Below are 18,026 nucleotides of genomic sequence, written 5' to 3' on the forward strand. Positions count from 1 at the left end.
ACCAGAAGCAGGAAAAAAATTCAGGAAAACCCGAATCCAAATTAGCAAACCATTTCGGGTTCGGATATTATTCGGATTAGGGAAGGTTCAGCCATTGTTTCAAATGGGAAATGCCACTCCCAGCTATCCAGGGACCTGGGGGGGCATTTTCTTCCTTAATAATCCCAAATTTGCAGGGGACACTCTCCTAACCTTCCTCTCATGACCACCCAAGTTTCAAGGAGACTGGACTTCGGGGGGGGGGCATGCTATGGCCACCAAAGAAAATGCCCCTATCCACCACCAATCTCCATTGTTTCCTATGGGGAAAATTGGGGGAGGGGTTTCCTAAGTGGCTGGGAGTGGCATTTTGCAAGCAAAATGCACCAAATTTGCATGGGACTTATTCCACACTGCATTCTTCAAGGTTAAAAACCCATAGTGTTCCTTGCACACTGTAAATCAACCAAAACTTGCTAAAGGAGCAGGAACTTCTGAAATTCAGATGTATCCTGCACTGTAATTCTACAATGAGAATTCAACTGAGGTCTTTGCATTTGCATTTGTAAATAAAAATGAGATTTCTTCTGTACATTGAAAGAAAACATATTTCCAGATTTTGTCATTCATTTCATATCAAGCAGGAAAAAAAGACTACACATAATTAGGAACAGGTTCAAATTAATGATAAAAAAGTTTAGATTTAAAAACAACAATTACTGCAATTACTTACCTTTATTTCTTGAATTCTCTGGACTCTTTTCCTGCTGTAGTAAAAAAAGAAAACAATAATTACTTGATCAATAATTACTTGATCAACATGTTAAAACTATAAGAAAAAAATCATTACATCCACATAAATGATAGTAAATCTTTTTTACAATTACTGTGTACATGTGATGCCTCAGGTGGTTCAACAGACATTCAACTGAATTTATCAGATTACCTCAATAAAGTGAATAAAAGTACATACCATATTTGAAATAATCAGAAAAATATGGGGTTCCAAATCCTCAATTTCCCAAATAATGATAAAATTTGGGTCTGGGTGCAATATCAAGAGGAGAGAATTAGCAGATGGAAGGGGATATTTGATCTCTTTAATGTCTATAATGTTCTCCCCCAGAATTTTTAAATGTTTATTTTCTCCACACCTGGATTCCATTAGTAAAAGTGATACCAGCTGTAAAAATAAGTGCAGGGAGGGGACATATTGGTGAGTGCAAGAAGGATAAAACGCCCTTTGTCTATTAGTCTATTAGTACATCCAGTAATTCTAACCATATGTCTACTGAGATGTCTACCAAGGACCAAAGAATACAGTGTGTTTAGATGACAAATCATATAAATCATGGAAAAGGATATGCTTGAATTTTCATCTACAATCACCAGACAGCCACATAAAAACCAAAGAGGTGGAATGACTGAGGTGCCTCTAGAGCACACATTGCTGCCACCCCTTCAGTGGATAGTGCTTTAATGACTTCATGGTTGCACACGTTGGATAATGCGCTTTCAATGTTCTTTCGTGATCACTCGGAACTCATTTTTTGTGTGTGAAACAAAAAATCCACGTCCAAAGGATTGCTAAAATGCATTAAAAGTGTATTATTCAACATGTGTGGAAACAGCCCATATGGAAGTCCCCTGAAGTTTCACTGCCAACTGCAAGCACGTTTTGTTCAAAGTTCCTCACATGCTTGCTTTCCATTAGTTGTCTTCCCATATTTTCATCATTTTCCCCCATGCTTTCTCAAACTACCTCTGATACTGTTTGAAAAAGCACAGAAAAGTGATTAAGAAAACACAGAAGGATAACAATGGGAAAACAAGAATGTAAGGAAACTTGGAGAAAGAATTCTGTAGGTTGGCACCACAGGAAAAAACCCACATGAAAAGAGCTTTTGTCTCTGCATTCTGTTTCAAAAGGAATTCAAGATGCAATTCAAGATGCTGTTTTTAATCTATAATTCCCCCCCGCCCCGCACGCACACACACTAAATCTTGCCATGATCAATGGGGATTGTTCTCCACATTATGATGATAATGTCAGTGGCCATTTGAAATGCTTTGGGAAGGGCCATGGCTCAGTGGCAGAACTTCAGCTGCACACGCAGAAGGTCCCAGGTTCAATCCTCAGCATCTCCACTTTAAAAAGTTCACGTAACAAGTGATGTACAGACCTCTCCTTGAGACCCTGGAGACCCAATACTGACCTTGAAAGATCGGTGATCTGACACAGAATAAGACTTCTTCGTATGTTCATATATTTGTGTGGCTGTTTCTTCATATTAGAAAAGAGTCCAGTAACACCTTTAAGACTAACCAACTTCACTGTAGCATAAGCTTTCGAGAATCACAGTTCTCTTCATCAGACGAAGAGTTCTCTTGCATCTGATGAAGAGAACTGTGATGCTCGAAAGCTAATGCTACAGTAAAATTGGTTAGTCTTAAAGGTCCTACTGGACTCTTTTCTATTTTACTCCTACAAACTAACACGGCTAACTTTTTTTCATATTGTAACTGTATCATGTTGTCAGGGCTTGCCGCAGCTGCCGCTGGGCGTGGCACTGGGCGGTCTGCTCCTGACGTCACAGGGGGGCCAGGGACTCTGCAGGACCCTGCTCTGTGGAAGGAGGGGCGGTATACCTCACCCAGACTCCCTCTCAGTCCACTCGCTGGCCTGCTCAACCTGGCCTGCTTACCCTCTGTGTCCTCCATCTCCTCTTTCCAGAACTCTCCTCCAAGCCTCCACCCTTGCATCCTACTGCTCTCACTCCACATCATCACTCCTCACTCACACCCACCACCACAGAGCTCTTCCCAGCCACCCTTTATAGGGTTTCCTTTCTCCACCCCGCCCTCCTTCCAGGCTTGTTCCCTCTCCTGACTGGGTCCAGCTGTGCATTCCTCCAGGTGTTTCCCTCCAACCACTAATCCCTCCTGGGCCCTTTTGCCATGCTGGCAGGGTGGGGTTGAGTGTGAGCCATCCCCAGCTGAGGGCTCCTTGGCCTTGCTCACGAGGAGCTGCCCCAGCCATCCCTTGTGCTATTGAGCTTGCCTGGCCTTGCTCACGAGGAGCTGCCCCAGCCAGCCTCTGAGCTACTGAGCTTGCCTGGCCCTGCTCACGAGGAGCTGCCCCAGCCAGCCCTTGTGCTATTGAGCTTGCCTGGCCTTGCTCACGAGGAGCTGCCCCAGCCAGCCTCTGTGCTATTGGGCTTGCCTGGCCCTGCTCACGAGGAGCTGCCTTAGCCAGCTTCTGCGCTGCCTGCTCAGCAATGCTGGGCGGGGTTACCCATCTCCTCCCCCAGAATGCCTGTGGCAGCCCCCCCTGGAGAGGCTTGGCTTCTAGCAACTCCTGAGCCAGGCTGCTGTCTTCTAGCCATGGTGTGGCTCTGGGCTGCAGCGGCGGCGTCCTCTCCCTGCCAGGTAAGGGCTCTGCTTGGGTTGCTGCTGCTGGACCCACCTTCTCCCTGCTGTCCCTTTCCCTCCGGCCTGCTTAGCCCCCTCTCTTCCCCCTGGAGGGTGGGGCTGGCTGGTTTCTCCTTGCCCCCTCCACCCCTCTGAGGTACTGGCCTTTTGCCCCTTCCCCATGGAGTAGGTAGGTTCTGGCCCTGGTTGCCGGCTTGGGGGGTGGAGTTGCTGCCACCCTTTTGTCCCCTGCTGTTCCCTCTTGTCAAGTCTGGGGGCTGGGGCTCAGACCCCGGACACACACCCCCGCTTGGCTTTGAGTTGTGGGGGTCCGGCTCAGTCTCAAACATGCGGGACATATAGTCCGCGTCCACATGCCGTGCCCCCCGGCGGTATTTGATGGTAAATTGGAAGGGTAGAAGGGAGAGGTACCAGCGTAGCACCCTGGGGTTGTGCGCCTTCATGCGATGGAGCCACTGCAGGGGTGCATGGTCCGTCAGCAGTATAAAGGGGTTGTTGGCCAGGTAGTACTGCAGGGCCCCCACCGCCCACTTGACCGCTAGGGCCTCCCGCTCCACCGTGGCATAGCGCTTCTCGGCGGGCTGTAGCTTCCGACTCAGGAAGAGAATCGGGACGTCTGCTCCGTCACGTTCCTGGGTCAGCACAGCCCCGAGGCCGGTGTCCGAAGCGTCTGTGGCCGGTGTGAAGGGCCGGTCAAAGTCCGGGTTCCACAGGGCAGTGGCATTAGAGAGGGCGGACCGCAGGTCTTTGAAAGCTGCCTCTAGTTCTGGGGTCCACCGGACTTGGTTGGGCAGCCCCTTCCTTAAGCTGTCCGTCAGGGGCGCCGCTCGGGAGGCAAAGTGGGGGATGAACCGCCCATAATACCCCAGCAGTCCTAGGAATCTCCGAACCTGCTTCTTGGTCTTGGGCTGTGGGGCGTCGGCTATTGAGGCCACCTTGTCCGGTGGTGGCCTGACTTGTCCTCCCCCGACCACGAAGCCCAGGTATTGGAGTTCCTGGAACCCCAGGTGGCTCTTTTTTGGGTTCGCCCTTAGCCCAGCTCGTTGGAGGGCCCTTAAGACGGCTTCCAGGTGTTGGAGGTGGGTGGGCCAGTCGGGGCTGAAGATAATAATATCATCAATGTACGCCATGGCGTACGCCCGGCACTCTCCCAGCACCTGGTCCACCAGCCGCTGAAAGGTGGCTGCCGCCCCATGCAGGCCAAACGGCATCTTCTTGAATTGGAAGAGGCCTTGGGGGGTGGCAAAGGCCGTCTTCTCCCGGTCCTCCGGCCGTACGGGCACCTGCCAGTAGCCCTTTGTTAAGTCCAGGGCCGACAGGTAGCGGGCGGACCCCAGGTGGTCCACCAGCACGTCTGCTCGGGGCATGGGGTAGGCGTCGAACTGGGCCACCTTATTCAGTTCGCGATAGTCAATGCAAAACCGAGTGGTCCCATCTGGCTTGGGCACCAGGACTATCGGGCTCCTCCAGGCACTCCGTGAGGGTTCGATTACACCCAGCCGGAGCATCTCATTTGTCTCCTTCTCCACTGCCTCCCACCGCTTCCTGGGGATGGGGCGCCAGGTAGCCCGGGCTGTCTGCCCCGGGCTGGTTGGGATGGCATGTTGAATCAGGCTGGTGCTGCCTGGCCTGCGGGAGAAGACCCCGGGAACCCGTGCGCAGAGGTCTCGTAGCTGGGCCCGTTGAGCTGGATCAAGCTGGGGGTCCACCTTGGGCGCCTCAAACTCCGGGGCTTCAGAGGTCCACGGCAGCTCACTGTCAGGAAGCTCCAATGGGTCCTCAGCCATGCCACACGCCTCTTCGGGGCGCTCGTGCCACTGCTTCAGGAGGTTCACATGCAGGGTCTTCCGCCGACGTCGGCCGACCCCGCACTGGACTTCATAGGTAGTGGGGCCCAGCACCCTTCGAATCGGGTAGGGACCCCTCCAAGCGTCCCCTCCCTCTCTGGGAAATACCGAGTGGTGCACCAGGACCTTCTCTCCAGCCTGGAAAGTCCTCATCCGTGCACCCCGGTCGTAGGCGGCTTTCTGCTTTGCCTGGGTGCGAGTCAGTCTGCGGTTCGCCTCGGCTTGGGACTGTTGCACCCGATCACGGAGCTGGCTCACGTACTCCTGTGGGGTGGGCGCAGGGTTGCTGGCCTGGGGCCCCCAGCGTTCTGTCAGCCGGGAGAGCATCCCTCGTGGCTTGCGCCCATATAGCAGCTCGAATGGGCTGAAGCCAGTGGAGGCCTGCGGGGTCTCCCTGAGGGCGAACATGAGCGGGTCGATGTACAGGTCCCACTGGTGAGGCTTGTCCCGTGTCATCTTCTTCAGGGCCTCCTTGACAGTCTGGTTCAGCCGCTCTGCCAAACCATCTGTTTGAGGGTGGTAAGCCGAGGTGAACACCTGCCGGATCCCCAAATTCCGGCAGAGTTGGCGCATGGCTGTGGCACGGAACGGGCCCCCTCGATCCGTCAGGATTTCATCTGGCAGCCCCACCATCGCGAAAAACTTGGACAGGGCCCGGACCACCCCCGGGGTCTGCATGGTTTTCAGCGGGATGACCTCAGGGAACCGCGTGGCATAGTCCACAATCACCAGGGCAAAGCGATGGCCCCGGGGTGTGCGTGGCAGCGGTCCAATGAAGTCCATCGCGATCCGTTGGAAGGGTGTCTCCATGACGGGTAGCGGGGAGAGGGGGGCCTTCGGTGGGCGGCGGGCTGCGACCCGCTGGCAGGTGGGACACGAGCGGCAGTGGGCCTTCACATCCGCATTCACGGAGGGCCAGAAGAACTGTTCAAGGATCTTCTTCAGGGTCTTGTGGTGCCCCAGATGCCCGGCCCACGCATGCTCATGGGCCGTGCGGAGGACTTCGGCCCGGTAGGCCGCCGGCACCAATAGCTGGCGGACCTCCCCCTGGCCACTTGGGGCACGAGCTAGGCGAACCCAAACCCCTCCTTGCTTCTCGATGCGAGGGAGCCGCTGGGACCTCCGTTCATCCCGCACCTGCTCCTCCTCACGAGCGGCTGTCTCTCGCAAGCGCTGCAAGGACTCATCTGCCCCTTGGGCATCGCGGAATGGGCGGTCTGCCGGGGGTCCCGCTGGGTCTTCAACCTGTGGTTCTGCCCCTGGTCTGACAGAGGGACCCTCGCCCGGGTCGTTGGCCTCCTCCACTTGCAGAGCGGTGGCAACTTGAGGGCCTGCCAATTCCCCTGCCGCCTCCAGCAGCAGCCCGGCATTCCTGGGGGTGTCTCTTCCCAATTTCTCCGTTGCCTGCTTGAGGAGCCTGAAGAACCCTGGGGCGTCTCTTCCCAGCGGCACTGGCACGGGTAGGTGGGCTACCCGGGCAACTTCCATTTGGTGGCAGACCCCTAGGTACTCTATTGTGATTAGGGCCGTAGGATACGGCTGGGTGCGGCCCATCACGTCCGTCACCGGGATCCAGCGGTGCACTGGGGTGGCAGCTGGGAGAAGCTGGGGTTGAATTGCTGAGACTGCACTCCCGGAGTCCAATAGGGCTTGTAGGATCAGCCGGCCTATCCTCACGGTGGCGCATAGACTCTGCACCTGCTTGCCAGGCGGTGGGTTATTTTCCCAAACGAAGGCGCAAACCCTTGGCAAGGCCTCTGTGAGCGCACCGGCTTGCATCCGCGGCTCTGCTGTCAGTGTTAGTTCCGCTGGAGCAGCTGGGTAGGCTGCCTCCAGCCTTCCCCACATCCTATCCTGACGTTCCTCCAGCCACAGTCCGAGCTCCGCTGGGGTGGCGGCCTTGGGAGGCCGCCCCTTGACTGGCGCCTGCGTCGGAACGTCTTTCCCCGTACGGGCCACCAACTTGTCAGGGCTTGCCGCAGCTGCCGCTGGGCGTGGCACTGGGCGGTCTGCTCCTGACGTCACAGGGGGGCCAGGGACTCTGCAGGACCCTGCTCTGTGGAAGGAGGGGCGGTATACCTCACCCAGACTCCCTCTCAGTCCACTCGCTGGCCTGCTCAACCTGGCCTGCTTACCCTCTGTGTCCTCCATCTCCTCTTTCCAGAACTCTCCTCCAAGCCTCCACCCTTGCATCCTACTGCTCTCACTCCACATCATCACTCCTCACTCACACCCACCACCACAGAGCTCTTCCCAGCCACCCTTTATAGGGTTTCCTTTCTCCACCCCGCCCTCCTTCCAGGCTTGTTCCCTCTCCTGACTGGGTCCAGCTGTGCATTCCTCCAGGTGTTTCCCTCCAACCACTAATCCCTCCTGGGCCCTTTTGCCATGCTGGCAGGGTGGGGTTGAGTGTGAGCCATCCCCAGCTGAGGGCTCCTTGGCCTTGCTCACGAGGAGCTGCCCCAGCCATCCCTTGTGCTATTGAGCTTGCCTGGCCTTGCTCACGAGGAGCTGCCCCAGCCAGCCTCTGAGCTACTGAGCTTGCCTGGCCCTGCTCACGAGGAGCTGCCCCAGCCAGCCCTTGTGCTATTGAGCTTGCCTGGCCTTGCTCACGAGGAGCTGCCCCAGCCAGCCTCTGTGCTATTGGGCTTGCCTGGCCCTGCTCACGAGGAGCTGCCTTAGCCAGCTTCTGCGCTGCCTGCTCAGCAATGCTGGGCGGGGTTACCCATCTCCTCCCCCAGAATGCCTGTGGCAGCCCCCCCTGGAGAGGCTTGGCTTCTAGCAACTCCTGAGCCAGGCTGCTGTCTTCTAGCCATGGTGTGGCTCTGGGCTGCAGCGGCGGCGTCCTCTCCCTGCCAGGTAAGGGCTCTGCTTGGGTTGCTGCTGCTGGACCCACCTTCTCCCTGCTGTGTCCCTTTCCCTCCGGCCTGCTTAGCCCCCTCTCTTCCCCCTGGAGGGTGGGGCTGGCTGGTTTCTCCTTGCCCCCTCCACCCCTCTGAGGTACTGGCCTTTTGCCCCTTCCCCATGGAGTAGGTAGGTTCTGGCCCTGGTTGCCGGCTTGGGGGGTGGAGTTGCTGCCACCCTTTTGTCCCCTGCTGTTCCCTCTTGTCAAGTCTGGGGGCTGGGGCTCAGACCCCGGACACATGTATATTATTGTTAAAAGTAGGTATTTTGAGTGTGTAATAAGTTTTGTTTTATTTATTTTTTAGTATTTTATTCTCAGATTATATTTTGTAAACAGTCCTAAGTGTTAAGAGGTGGACAGGTAAAATAAAGGGGAAAATAATGTTGAAATTAATCAAAACAGCTTGACAAGCTGAGTAACTGGCCAAAGACATGCAAAGTACATGAATTAATCTTGCAAGTCATCCATCTTACAAGCAGCCCCCCCACCCCATCCTTATCACACTCTGAAGCTAAAGTTGACAACTCATTTGTTCATTCATTTACATTTGCCTTCCTGTATGACACACGTCTTATTTGTATCCAGGCAACCATCAGAGCATTATTTCTCATTCAAGCACGGACTGACATCATACTGCATTCTTCCAGTTTAATTTCTAAGCATATTTCACTTTGACTGACAAAGTAAATTCTATAAAAATATTGATATTGTTACAACATGAGAGTCTGAAGTACAGATAAAACTCATGCAACCTTACAACAGCTTAAGTACACAGCAATTTAAACCTGTACTCTCCCACCCCTATAGTAGTTTCTAAGCGGGGAGAAAAGTAGTCTAGTATTTTGCTAAGAATCATCGAGGTTCTCATAAAATTTGCTTCCAAGCTTTGGATGAAAAACAACCTGAGCCCTATTATTATGTTATGAGTAGACAAGCATGTGGTTCGTCAAATTTCACGGACCATGAACCACGAACTTTCACAAATCGGTCCCTGGTTCGCGAACCGGTTCGTTTGGTTCATGAAAATGTCACATCCAGGTCTGAAAATCATCACTTCCAGGTCAGCAGAAGGTCACTTCTGGGCCAGCAGAAGCTCACTTCCGGTTCAGCAGAAGGTCTGCAGGAAGTCCATCCCCTGTTGCCTAGGAAACTGATTGGCACCAGGCTGTCTGCAGTGATGAACCAAAAAAACGAACCAAAAGAACCAGCCTAAAGTTCGTGGCAGTTCGTCAGAAATGGGATCTGACAAACTGTGTTCATGAACCACGAACCGGCCTGGTTCATGCTTAATTTTGGTTTGTATTTCAGTTCGTGCCCATCACTAGTTATGAGTAGTGTTTACTAATTCATGATCATGCAAAAGGCGCATCTGTGTGATATTCTCCTGTATCTTTTTGGTGGGCTTGTTGAAAAGTATAATGTTCAAAGTATATATTTCTGTATGGTTTAAAGTACCCGTTATATGCTAGCTTTGCTTCTTCATAACGATTGCTGTGTCAGGTAATGTTTTGAACATCTGGAATACTTCACTAACTGCAAAATTTAATAATACCTTTTGGGTAGTGGAGTCATCCTCTTTCATCACAAGGTATAAACCTACAATGCACAGTTAAACTCATAGGCTTGAAATGCAAGAAAGGTAAGAAAGAAATGTGGAAGGCAAAGACTGAAGCTTGAAAAAAATGAGAAGATAAACCTCCTCTTTTAAACTGATTGCTGCAAAATTTCCAGATGGTAGTAAGAAGGTTATGCTCCATTCTGACTGAAGACTTTGGAACAGAAAATTCTCAAGAAGGCTGCTGCGGTACTTAGAATGACTCAACACACTCATATGTGACCAGTGCAAAGAGGAGTGCTAGTATTTCAGATGAAATCGTCTTATGGTCGTTTCGGTGCTTGCAGGGAGTGATATAATTTAAATTTCCTTGTTTAACACAGCGCTCTTTAGGAAAGACTGCTGGACTTGGCAAATGAAAACAAATACTGGCTGTATGAATATCAGCCTTCTTTTTTATTGTTGTTGTTTCTGTTTTGTACTTTTCCTCTGTGTTGATGTTCTCTGTTATTCCATCTTTTCATCAGTGCTGTAACCAGAATACTATGCATGAAAATCAGGACACAGCACAGTTGTAAGAAAATCAAAGCTTTAATAGGAAGATTCCTTCTCCAAACACAGTTACAGCAGTTACACAGTTAAGAGTTCTGAATTTCCTCTTTTTTGCTGTAGACCACTGTAAGGGCCAAACTACCTGCTATGTGTAATGTGTGATTGCCACAAGGACTTGCAGCAAGATGGCAGCTGCAAGTTCCCTATACAAATTCAATTCAGAAATGCCGCAAAGAATATGGTTCATGGGGTCCCTAGACCAGGGGAGGTGCACATGTGAGTATTCACTACTCACACAGTCTCTGGTGGAGCAAAACTCCTGGTCTGTTTCAGTTCAGTAAAATGGTATTGGGGGGAGACTGAAGCCTCCACTCCCCTGCACCACACAATCCCAATCCAAATCAGATCCCATGAGCACTTCAGGATTAAGCTCCCATATGGAACTTGGAAGCTCCTGTATGCTGCCAACTCCAGAGGCAGCAGCAAAGAACAAAAGCTGAGGGCAGGAGCTCCAGCCACCATACAGCTGCCCTGGTTGCTGCTTCACTCTCTAATGCCACCATGGCTGGTACCCAAACTCAAGAAATGTTTCCAAGGGATGGGATGGGATGGGATGGGATGGGGGGGTTGGTTCCAACCACTGTATGGGCTGCTTTTGGCTGCCCGACCTGCCTTTCAAGCTTCACGCATGCATACTCAGCCACCCTCAGTTTTTACATACATACACAACTGCTTCAGTGCTGACCTGTGGATGAGTCCTAGTTAACAACAGGCAACCTCTAAGTTAGTTAGTTAGTTAGTTAGTTAGTTAGTTAGTTAGTTAGTTAGTTAGTTAGTTAGTTAGTTAGTTCAGTTATACTCCTCACCTTTCTCTCCAATGGAGACACAAACTGATTCCATTGTTGTCCTCTCCTCTATTTTATCACAACAGCCCTGTGAGTTAGGTTAGTCTGAGAATGTGTGACTGCCCAAGGACACCCAGCAAGCTTCCATGGCAGAGTGGGAATTTGAACCTGGGTCAGAGCATGGGATGAGAGAGGGATCCAGTTGAGCAGCTGGCAAAGGAAGCAGCCAGATGGAAAGCAGTAAGGGAGTCCTTCCTGTTCCCCAGTGAGGCTGTGCAGCTCTGTCTTTGAAAACTACATCTCCCAAGTAAAAGTGACCCCCCCCCCAGGCATATCCTCATTGGTGAGGAATTGGGGTCTGTCTGGAGCAGCTGGTGGGCTGTACAGTAGCCAGTTGCGAGGGCAGACTGCCACGTGGCCACCCGGTACAAGTAAGGCCCTCCTGCTGTTCGGCAAGGTGCTGCAAGCTAGGAAGAGGAACCGTTTGCCTGGCCGCCGAGTACAGCCATTCATTGGATGGCTCACCCCTGGGGCAGTGGGGGCTCACCCAGACAGGTCAAGGTGGAGGTCCACGGTGACCCCAGCACTTGACCTGTACCACTAGTTGGTTAGATCCTTTGCGGTAGTGACAAGTTCTGTTGTAATCAATAAAGTGGCCCAATTTTAATCCCAAGCTTTGTGTCTGCCTTTCATTTCAACTGGGGGAGGTAAAAGTGTGTTACTGGACACTGGTGTGAATTTGTGCCTGGCATCTTGCTTAGCTTGACCCTCAGTAATGGGTTAAACAAGAGGGTAGTCAAATATTTGATTCTAGCAGGATACCAACTCCTTCCAGGCAGAAATTTAGCCGGTGACCATGACTTTAATGCTTCTTAGACAGAACTACATACACCTTTTTACTGACCTTTTCAAAGTAATGTATACACTGCAGCCACTGAGGGTGCAATTTAAAGTGTGGAGAAGCATAGAAAAAGAGGAGATGGTGTCTTAATTGCCCTACTTACCCACTGAAAGTCATCACCCCCAAGTTATTTTTGCCCCTGCTGTGGAAAATTTACATGTACCCAGAAGCAGCTTCAGGGTAAGAAATTCAGCAAGGAAACAAGGCATAGGGAATGGGTTAAATAGCCTCTCCCCTCCACACGCACATATCCTTCACTGAAGTCACAACTTTATTGTTTGCATTGTATGAAATATTTTAAAGTGTCAGCAAAGAGATCACGGACGTACAGCCTTAATTTCTGCTATTCAAGTAGATGTTAACAACCCAGCAGCCCTGCCAGAAAAAAAAAGCAACTCAAGTTCGGGAGTAACTAATCTGGTTAGTGTACTTATGAATAACACTCATACATGACTGTACTTTGAATTTATTGTATATGGCCATAGGCCTTCACAATCTAAAACCATTAAAAAACAGAAAAATACAATAATACAAATATAATTACATGCATATAAGTAAGATGACTATAAAATGCATTTTACCTAAGCCCGAGTAGCATGAGCTTATAGACTGTAATATCAGTCAGATAATGCACTCTAATATGGTCTTTTTTGATGGTTATATCCATATTTCTGTATGTCTTATGGGCATGGCAATCATATCAAAAGCATTTTAGCCGCTTGTAGTTGCAGTGAACAATAGAGGAACTGCAGTGGCACCAGCAGGGAGAGGAAATAAATAGAAGCAGATTGCCCAGATGGCATCTACCTGGAATACAGCTCAAAGTTAGCCTTTATTTAAGCCCCTCCTCCTCAAAAAACTTACAATAATAAAATCTTTGTCATTGCAACTGCTAACCAGTTCCTTCATCTTTTGTTGTTTTTAGGGTCTGCTGCTAACCTGAGAATAGTTGTATGCATATCATTTCATGTTGCTGTTAGTTATTTTATGCTGCTTTACGGGTTGTTTTAATATTGAGAATTCTTATTTTTTATGGTTTTACTGTGTTGGTCTTTGTGAGCCACCTCCAAGAGGCATCTGAAGAGAAGGTATATATATTTCCTGATGGTGGTGGAAAGTGCTATCAAGTCACAACCAACTTATGGCAACCCCATAGGGTTTTCAAGTCAAAAAACATTCAGCAGTGGCTTGCCATTGCCTGATTTTGCATAGTGACCCTGCTCTTCCTTGGTGATCTCCCATCCAATTGCTAAGCAGGGTCTACTCTGCTTAGCTTCCAAGATCTGATGAGATAGAGCTAGCCTGGGCCATCCCAGTCAGGGCATACATTTTCTACTTAAATGCAATATGAGGACTATGGCCGTGCCTATATAGAAAGACTGGGATCAAATCGTGCCCATGCACAGTACTTTGCAAGCTCACACAAAGCACCTCCTGGGCCTGTGCTCCTGATGGCTGAGTGTGACCTGAACCCCTGTAGAACACTGGCACTTTTCTCATTGTGCCATCCTGGACCTTGGATGGCTTGGGCTGGGATTGGGCCCTGTTGCTGCCTTCTGTTGCTCACAAGCAAAGGTCTTTTGACTCCACATACATACTTTTTTATCATATCAACCTTTCATCAGGAGGGTCAGGTATTTGGAAAATCCATCAACTGCTGTAAGATCTTGTAGCTGAGCCTCTGCCTGCCCCTATCTTGCAGGCAACCTTTTTAAGCCTCAGCTGGCCCAGCGGCATGACCAAAAGGGCAAGGGCCAAAGGGATCATTACCTTACGGTGGAAGATCTGCTAGCAGAGAGATCTGCCCGGAACTAGAGATGGGCACGAATCAAATTAAAAACCCCAAAAAGCATGGACCAGGCCAGTTCGTGGTTCGTTTGGGTCATAAAGGGGCAGTTTAAATGGCCATTTCCCCTGGGAAATGGCCATATAAACTTTCCCTGCGGCTTGCAAGCGGCAGGTCCCTTTCAACTATCAGCTGGCAGGGGGGGGATCCCCACCCTCAGCCCCAGCCCCACACTTACCTTGCCCTGCGGCCCCACAGCGTCCTCCCCCTCCTCCAGAGAGGGACAGGAAGGCCATTTTTGGCCTCTTTCACCACCGTGCGGGCCCACAGGGCAGCAGAGGAGGCTGAAAATGGCCTCCTTGCCCCTCAAATGGTCGCTGCAGGAGGGGGGATCCCACCTGCCGCCTGCCAGCTGATAGTTTAAAGGGACCTGCCACTTGCAAGGTAGGAAAGGGCCCTTTAAACTGTCAAATGCCCCTTTCCCTGCTTCCGCTAAGTGGCCGGAAAGGGGCATTTAAACCCCACAAACCATGAACTGGTTCATAAACTTGCCGCAGTTCATGCCAGTTCATGGTTCCTGGTTCGTGAAAACCCATGAACCACAAACTCATGGTTCGGTTTTTTGGTGGTTTGTGCCCATTTCTACCCAGGACTCTCAAGTTCTCCCACGCCCATTAATTTACATTGTATTTTTGTGTCCTAAAGTGCTTCAGGTCTTCACTGGGGAGAAAAGCAGCAGATGAATAAATAAATGCATCTCATTGCAGGAACTCTTTATCTGACTATAAGTCACATCTAATGTCCAGTGGCATTTCTGTAACTGAAGATATAAGTTGGAGAATAAAGGAAGAAGTTTAATGTGGCACTATGTCACAGAGGTATTACTAGCCTGTCTTAAAAGGTGGGCCTGTCACGTTCCCTGACAGAACTCCAACGAAATCAATGATTTCCACCTAACCCAGTATAATAACTTGCCAGGCACAATTGTGTCTCTGTGTGAAAATCTATAACTTGTTTTAAGTTCAGAACCTTTTACATACTTTTAATGAACACCTTCCTTAAATAAGTAATTTACTTAAGTTGTATCTCCTCACTCAGCCCATGCCCCATTTAATCACCCAGGCACTCTTACTAACATAATAACTCAAGATGACTAAGAAATTTGAGCAACAGTGATATTGATACTGAAAATTCACAGCCAGATAGGTCTGGTCAGTGGAGTTCTAATGTTACCACTATCTAATAGACTTTCAACAACCATTGATTTTTTTAAAGAGATTATTCTCCTCCTCTTCAAGTTATAGCTATCATGTTAAATTTTTGAAAAAATGCTAAAATGAAATTAGGTGAAGAAAATCAGTGTTCCTTGTGAGATAATATACCAATTGGCTCAACATGGGCTATGGTTAGGCTTGCTAACCCCAGGTGGTAGTTGGATATCTCCCAGAAGTACAACTAATCTCCAGGAAACAGAGATCAGTTCCCCTGAAGAATAAGGTTGCTTTGGAGGGCGGACTCTACGGTATTAAACCCTGCCATCTCCAGGCTGTGCTCCCTCCAAATCTCCAGGAATTTCCCAACCTGGAGCTGGTAACCCTAGCTACGGGCTATGCTAGGATGTTATGTTTCTCCTCACTGAGCTCAGTGCCTTTAAAAAGAATGTGGATGACAGAATTTTCTCGTATTTTGCAGTTATACTGAAGACATGGAGGCTATCATGGCAGGTGGATAGAGCAGGTCATTTTGCATCATCAGAGTTAACTGAAGGTTTGGTGCAGTTTTAATGAAATCAGAAACGGCTCATCAAAGCGATGTGCTGTTACAGCTGCCTCCAATTCCCATCTATGCCTGAAACACACACTTGGCTCTACTTCACTGGCATACACTTGAATCATAAATAACTTTTAGTTAAGTTCTTCTCAGGATTTAAACCAGTGGAAGTATGAGAGCAGATTAAAGTATATTGCCAATCAAGCCTTGGTTAATGGAAGGAAATGCATGAATCTGATAGCATCAGACTGAAATAACGTTGAGTATTCAGTTGCTTTTCTCTCTTCTCTTTCCAAGAAAAATCACTGACAAAAGAACCCTGTGTATATCCTTTCCTCTGCTTATTATCATGTTGCTACATTCCATCCAGTCCATTCCCCAAAACGTGGCCAACCCAGATTACTCTGCCCTCTGTACTTCTGACATACGAACTCTGAACAGAACAGGCACACTGCAAAATAAGGTGGCAAGCAGAGTTCTGAACTGGAAGAATGTGCCGTATCATGAATCACAAAGAGGAATTGCATTTTTAATGTTCCTTGTGTGTGTTTCTTTTAAAAAATAGAAAAACAATATAGCAGGGCATGAGGACACAGTAACTTGTCTGTGACACAGATGCTTGAAAGACAATTGCAAGAGGTTACAGGGCTGCATTGGTGAACCTCATCGACAGAGCAGCCAGCTTGGTAGGACATCCTGGAAATAATTGCAACTGTGATTGGAGGGGGATCAGTGGATTCATTCAGTTATTCTGAGGTTTCATTATCCCTCCGGTTCTGTGCTGGCTGCCTTTCAGTTATAAAAAGAACAGAATGCTGACAGAATTTTGTTACTGGGGCAGGGGGAGAGGAGAGTTACATATACAAGCCCCCATTTTAAAAAGAAGGTGAAAATAATGCCTTGAATACAAGCCTTCTGTGAATGAAGCAAGTTCACACAAGTTTTTGGACTTTATTTTGACCACAAATCTTTTGACTTTTATCTTTCCCTCCTCAATCCCTCTGAAAAGTCTGCTCAAACCCCCAATAAATTCATTTCTACAAAGACATGGAATAAGGAGAGCTGACACCTTCTGATGGGTGATAAAAAGGGCCAAGTTTTGGGGGGTTTTTTACTTCAATCAAAACACATTTTAGACCTAATGACAATGTGGGCCTTTGGTTGGAAGCAGAAGAATGAAGTCTCTACTTGTTTGTGCATCCCTGAATTTACAGGCAAGGCCAACCTGGCTCCAAGCCTTGAGCCGTCACAACAATTAGGGTTGCTAAGTCCAGGTGGGGTAATTCCTGGAGATTTGAGGGGTTGAGCCTGGAAAGAGAGGGATTTGGGGAGGAGCCTCAGTGGCTTATAAACCATAGAGCCCACCATTTTCTCCAGGGAAACTGATCTTTGTCACCTGGACATCACTTGTAATTCCAGGAGATCTCCAGCCACCTGGAAGCAGGCAACCCTATGTCACATACCTATGGCTCAGTCAGAATCCTCCTTGCCAAGCTTTCATAATGATCAAGGGAGGTGTGCCACTTTCTGTCCCCCTAGCTGCAGGATCTATGGGTCAAGGTTAATAGCATCCCTCAAAGGCTTCATGTTCCAGGTCCATGAAGGCACACAGGTCTCAAGCCTGGTCTGTGGGTTTCATTCATTCATTCATTCATTCTAATTTTATTTAGACCCCACCTTTCTCCCCAGTAGAAACCAAAACAGTTTACATCATTCTCCTTTCCTCCATTTTATCCTCACAACAACCCTGTGAGGTAGGCTAGGCCAAGAGTTTATGACCAGCCCAAGGTCACCCAGCAAACTTCCATGGCAGAGTGGGGATTTGAACCTGGGTCTCCCAGATACTAGCACAATACATTAACCACAGTACCATACTGGCTCTCAGGGTCAACTATTCACCATCTAAATGATGCCCCAGGGTGTTCACCTAAGCTGTGCTGCATGCCATTCAAACAACCTGACCCATGCTCCTACCGTCATCATAGAATACTAATGCCAGGCATTACTGAAAACCAGTACATTTTCTATTATTATTTTCAGAGCAGAGTAGGCTCTGCTGCAATCTTATGCATACTTACTTGGGAGGAAGTCCCATTAAACCCACTGTAGCTTACGTCTAAGAAATCACTCTGTAAATCTTTTATAATTACAAGCATTTGTTTGTGTCTGCTTAGTATGTGTCATGCTCTGACTTGGATAGCCCAGGCAAGACTGATCTCATCAGATCTCGAAGCTAAGCAGGGTCGACGTTGGTTAGTAATTGGATGGGAGACCTCCAAAGAAGACCAGGCAGCCAATGGCAAACCACCTCTGTTAGTCTCTTGCCATGAATACCCTACCAAGGGTCGCCAGAAGTCAGCAATGACTGGATGGTACTTTACGCCACCACCCCAGTATGTATAGTGCTGGGGTCAGGGGTGCTCTAACTAGTTCCATACAACCACTAGACTGACC

General features: G+C 49.2%; 1 protein-coding gene across 1 annotated transcript in view; it reads right to left on the minus strand.

The window, feature by feature from the left end:
* Window positions 1-18,026, minus strand: part of FSTL5 (follistatin like 5) — a 578,210-nt gene that overhangs the window by 459,261 nt on the left and 100,923 nt on the right. The window contains exon 3 of the mRNA XM_054990327.1: window positions 713-746. Within this exon, the coding sequence (XP_054846302.1) occupies window positions 713-746 (34 nt within the window). The remainder of the gene's footprint in view (window positions 1-712; window positions 747-18,026) is intronic.

This window comes from Eublepharis macularius, chromosome 10 (genome assembly GCF_028583425.1).
Source record: "Eublepharis macularius isolate TG4126 chromosome 10, MPM_Emac_v1.0, whole genome shotgun sequence".
Lineage (NCBI taxonomy): Eukaryota > Metazoa > Chordata > Lepidosauria > Squamata > Eublepharidae > Eublepharis > Eublepharis macularius.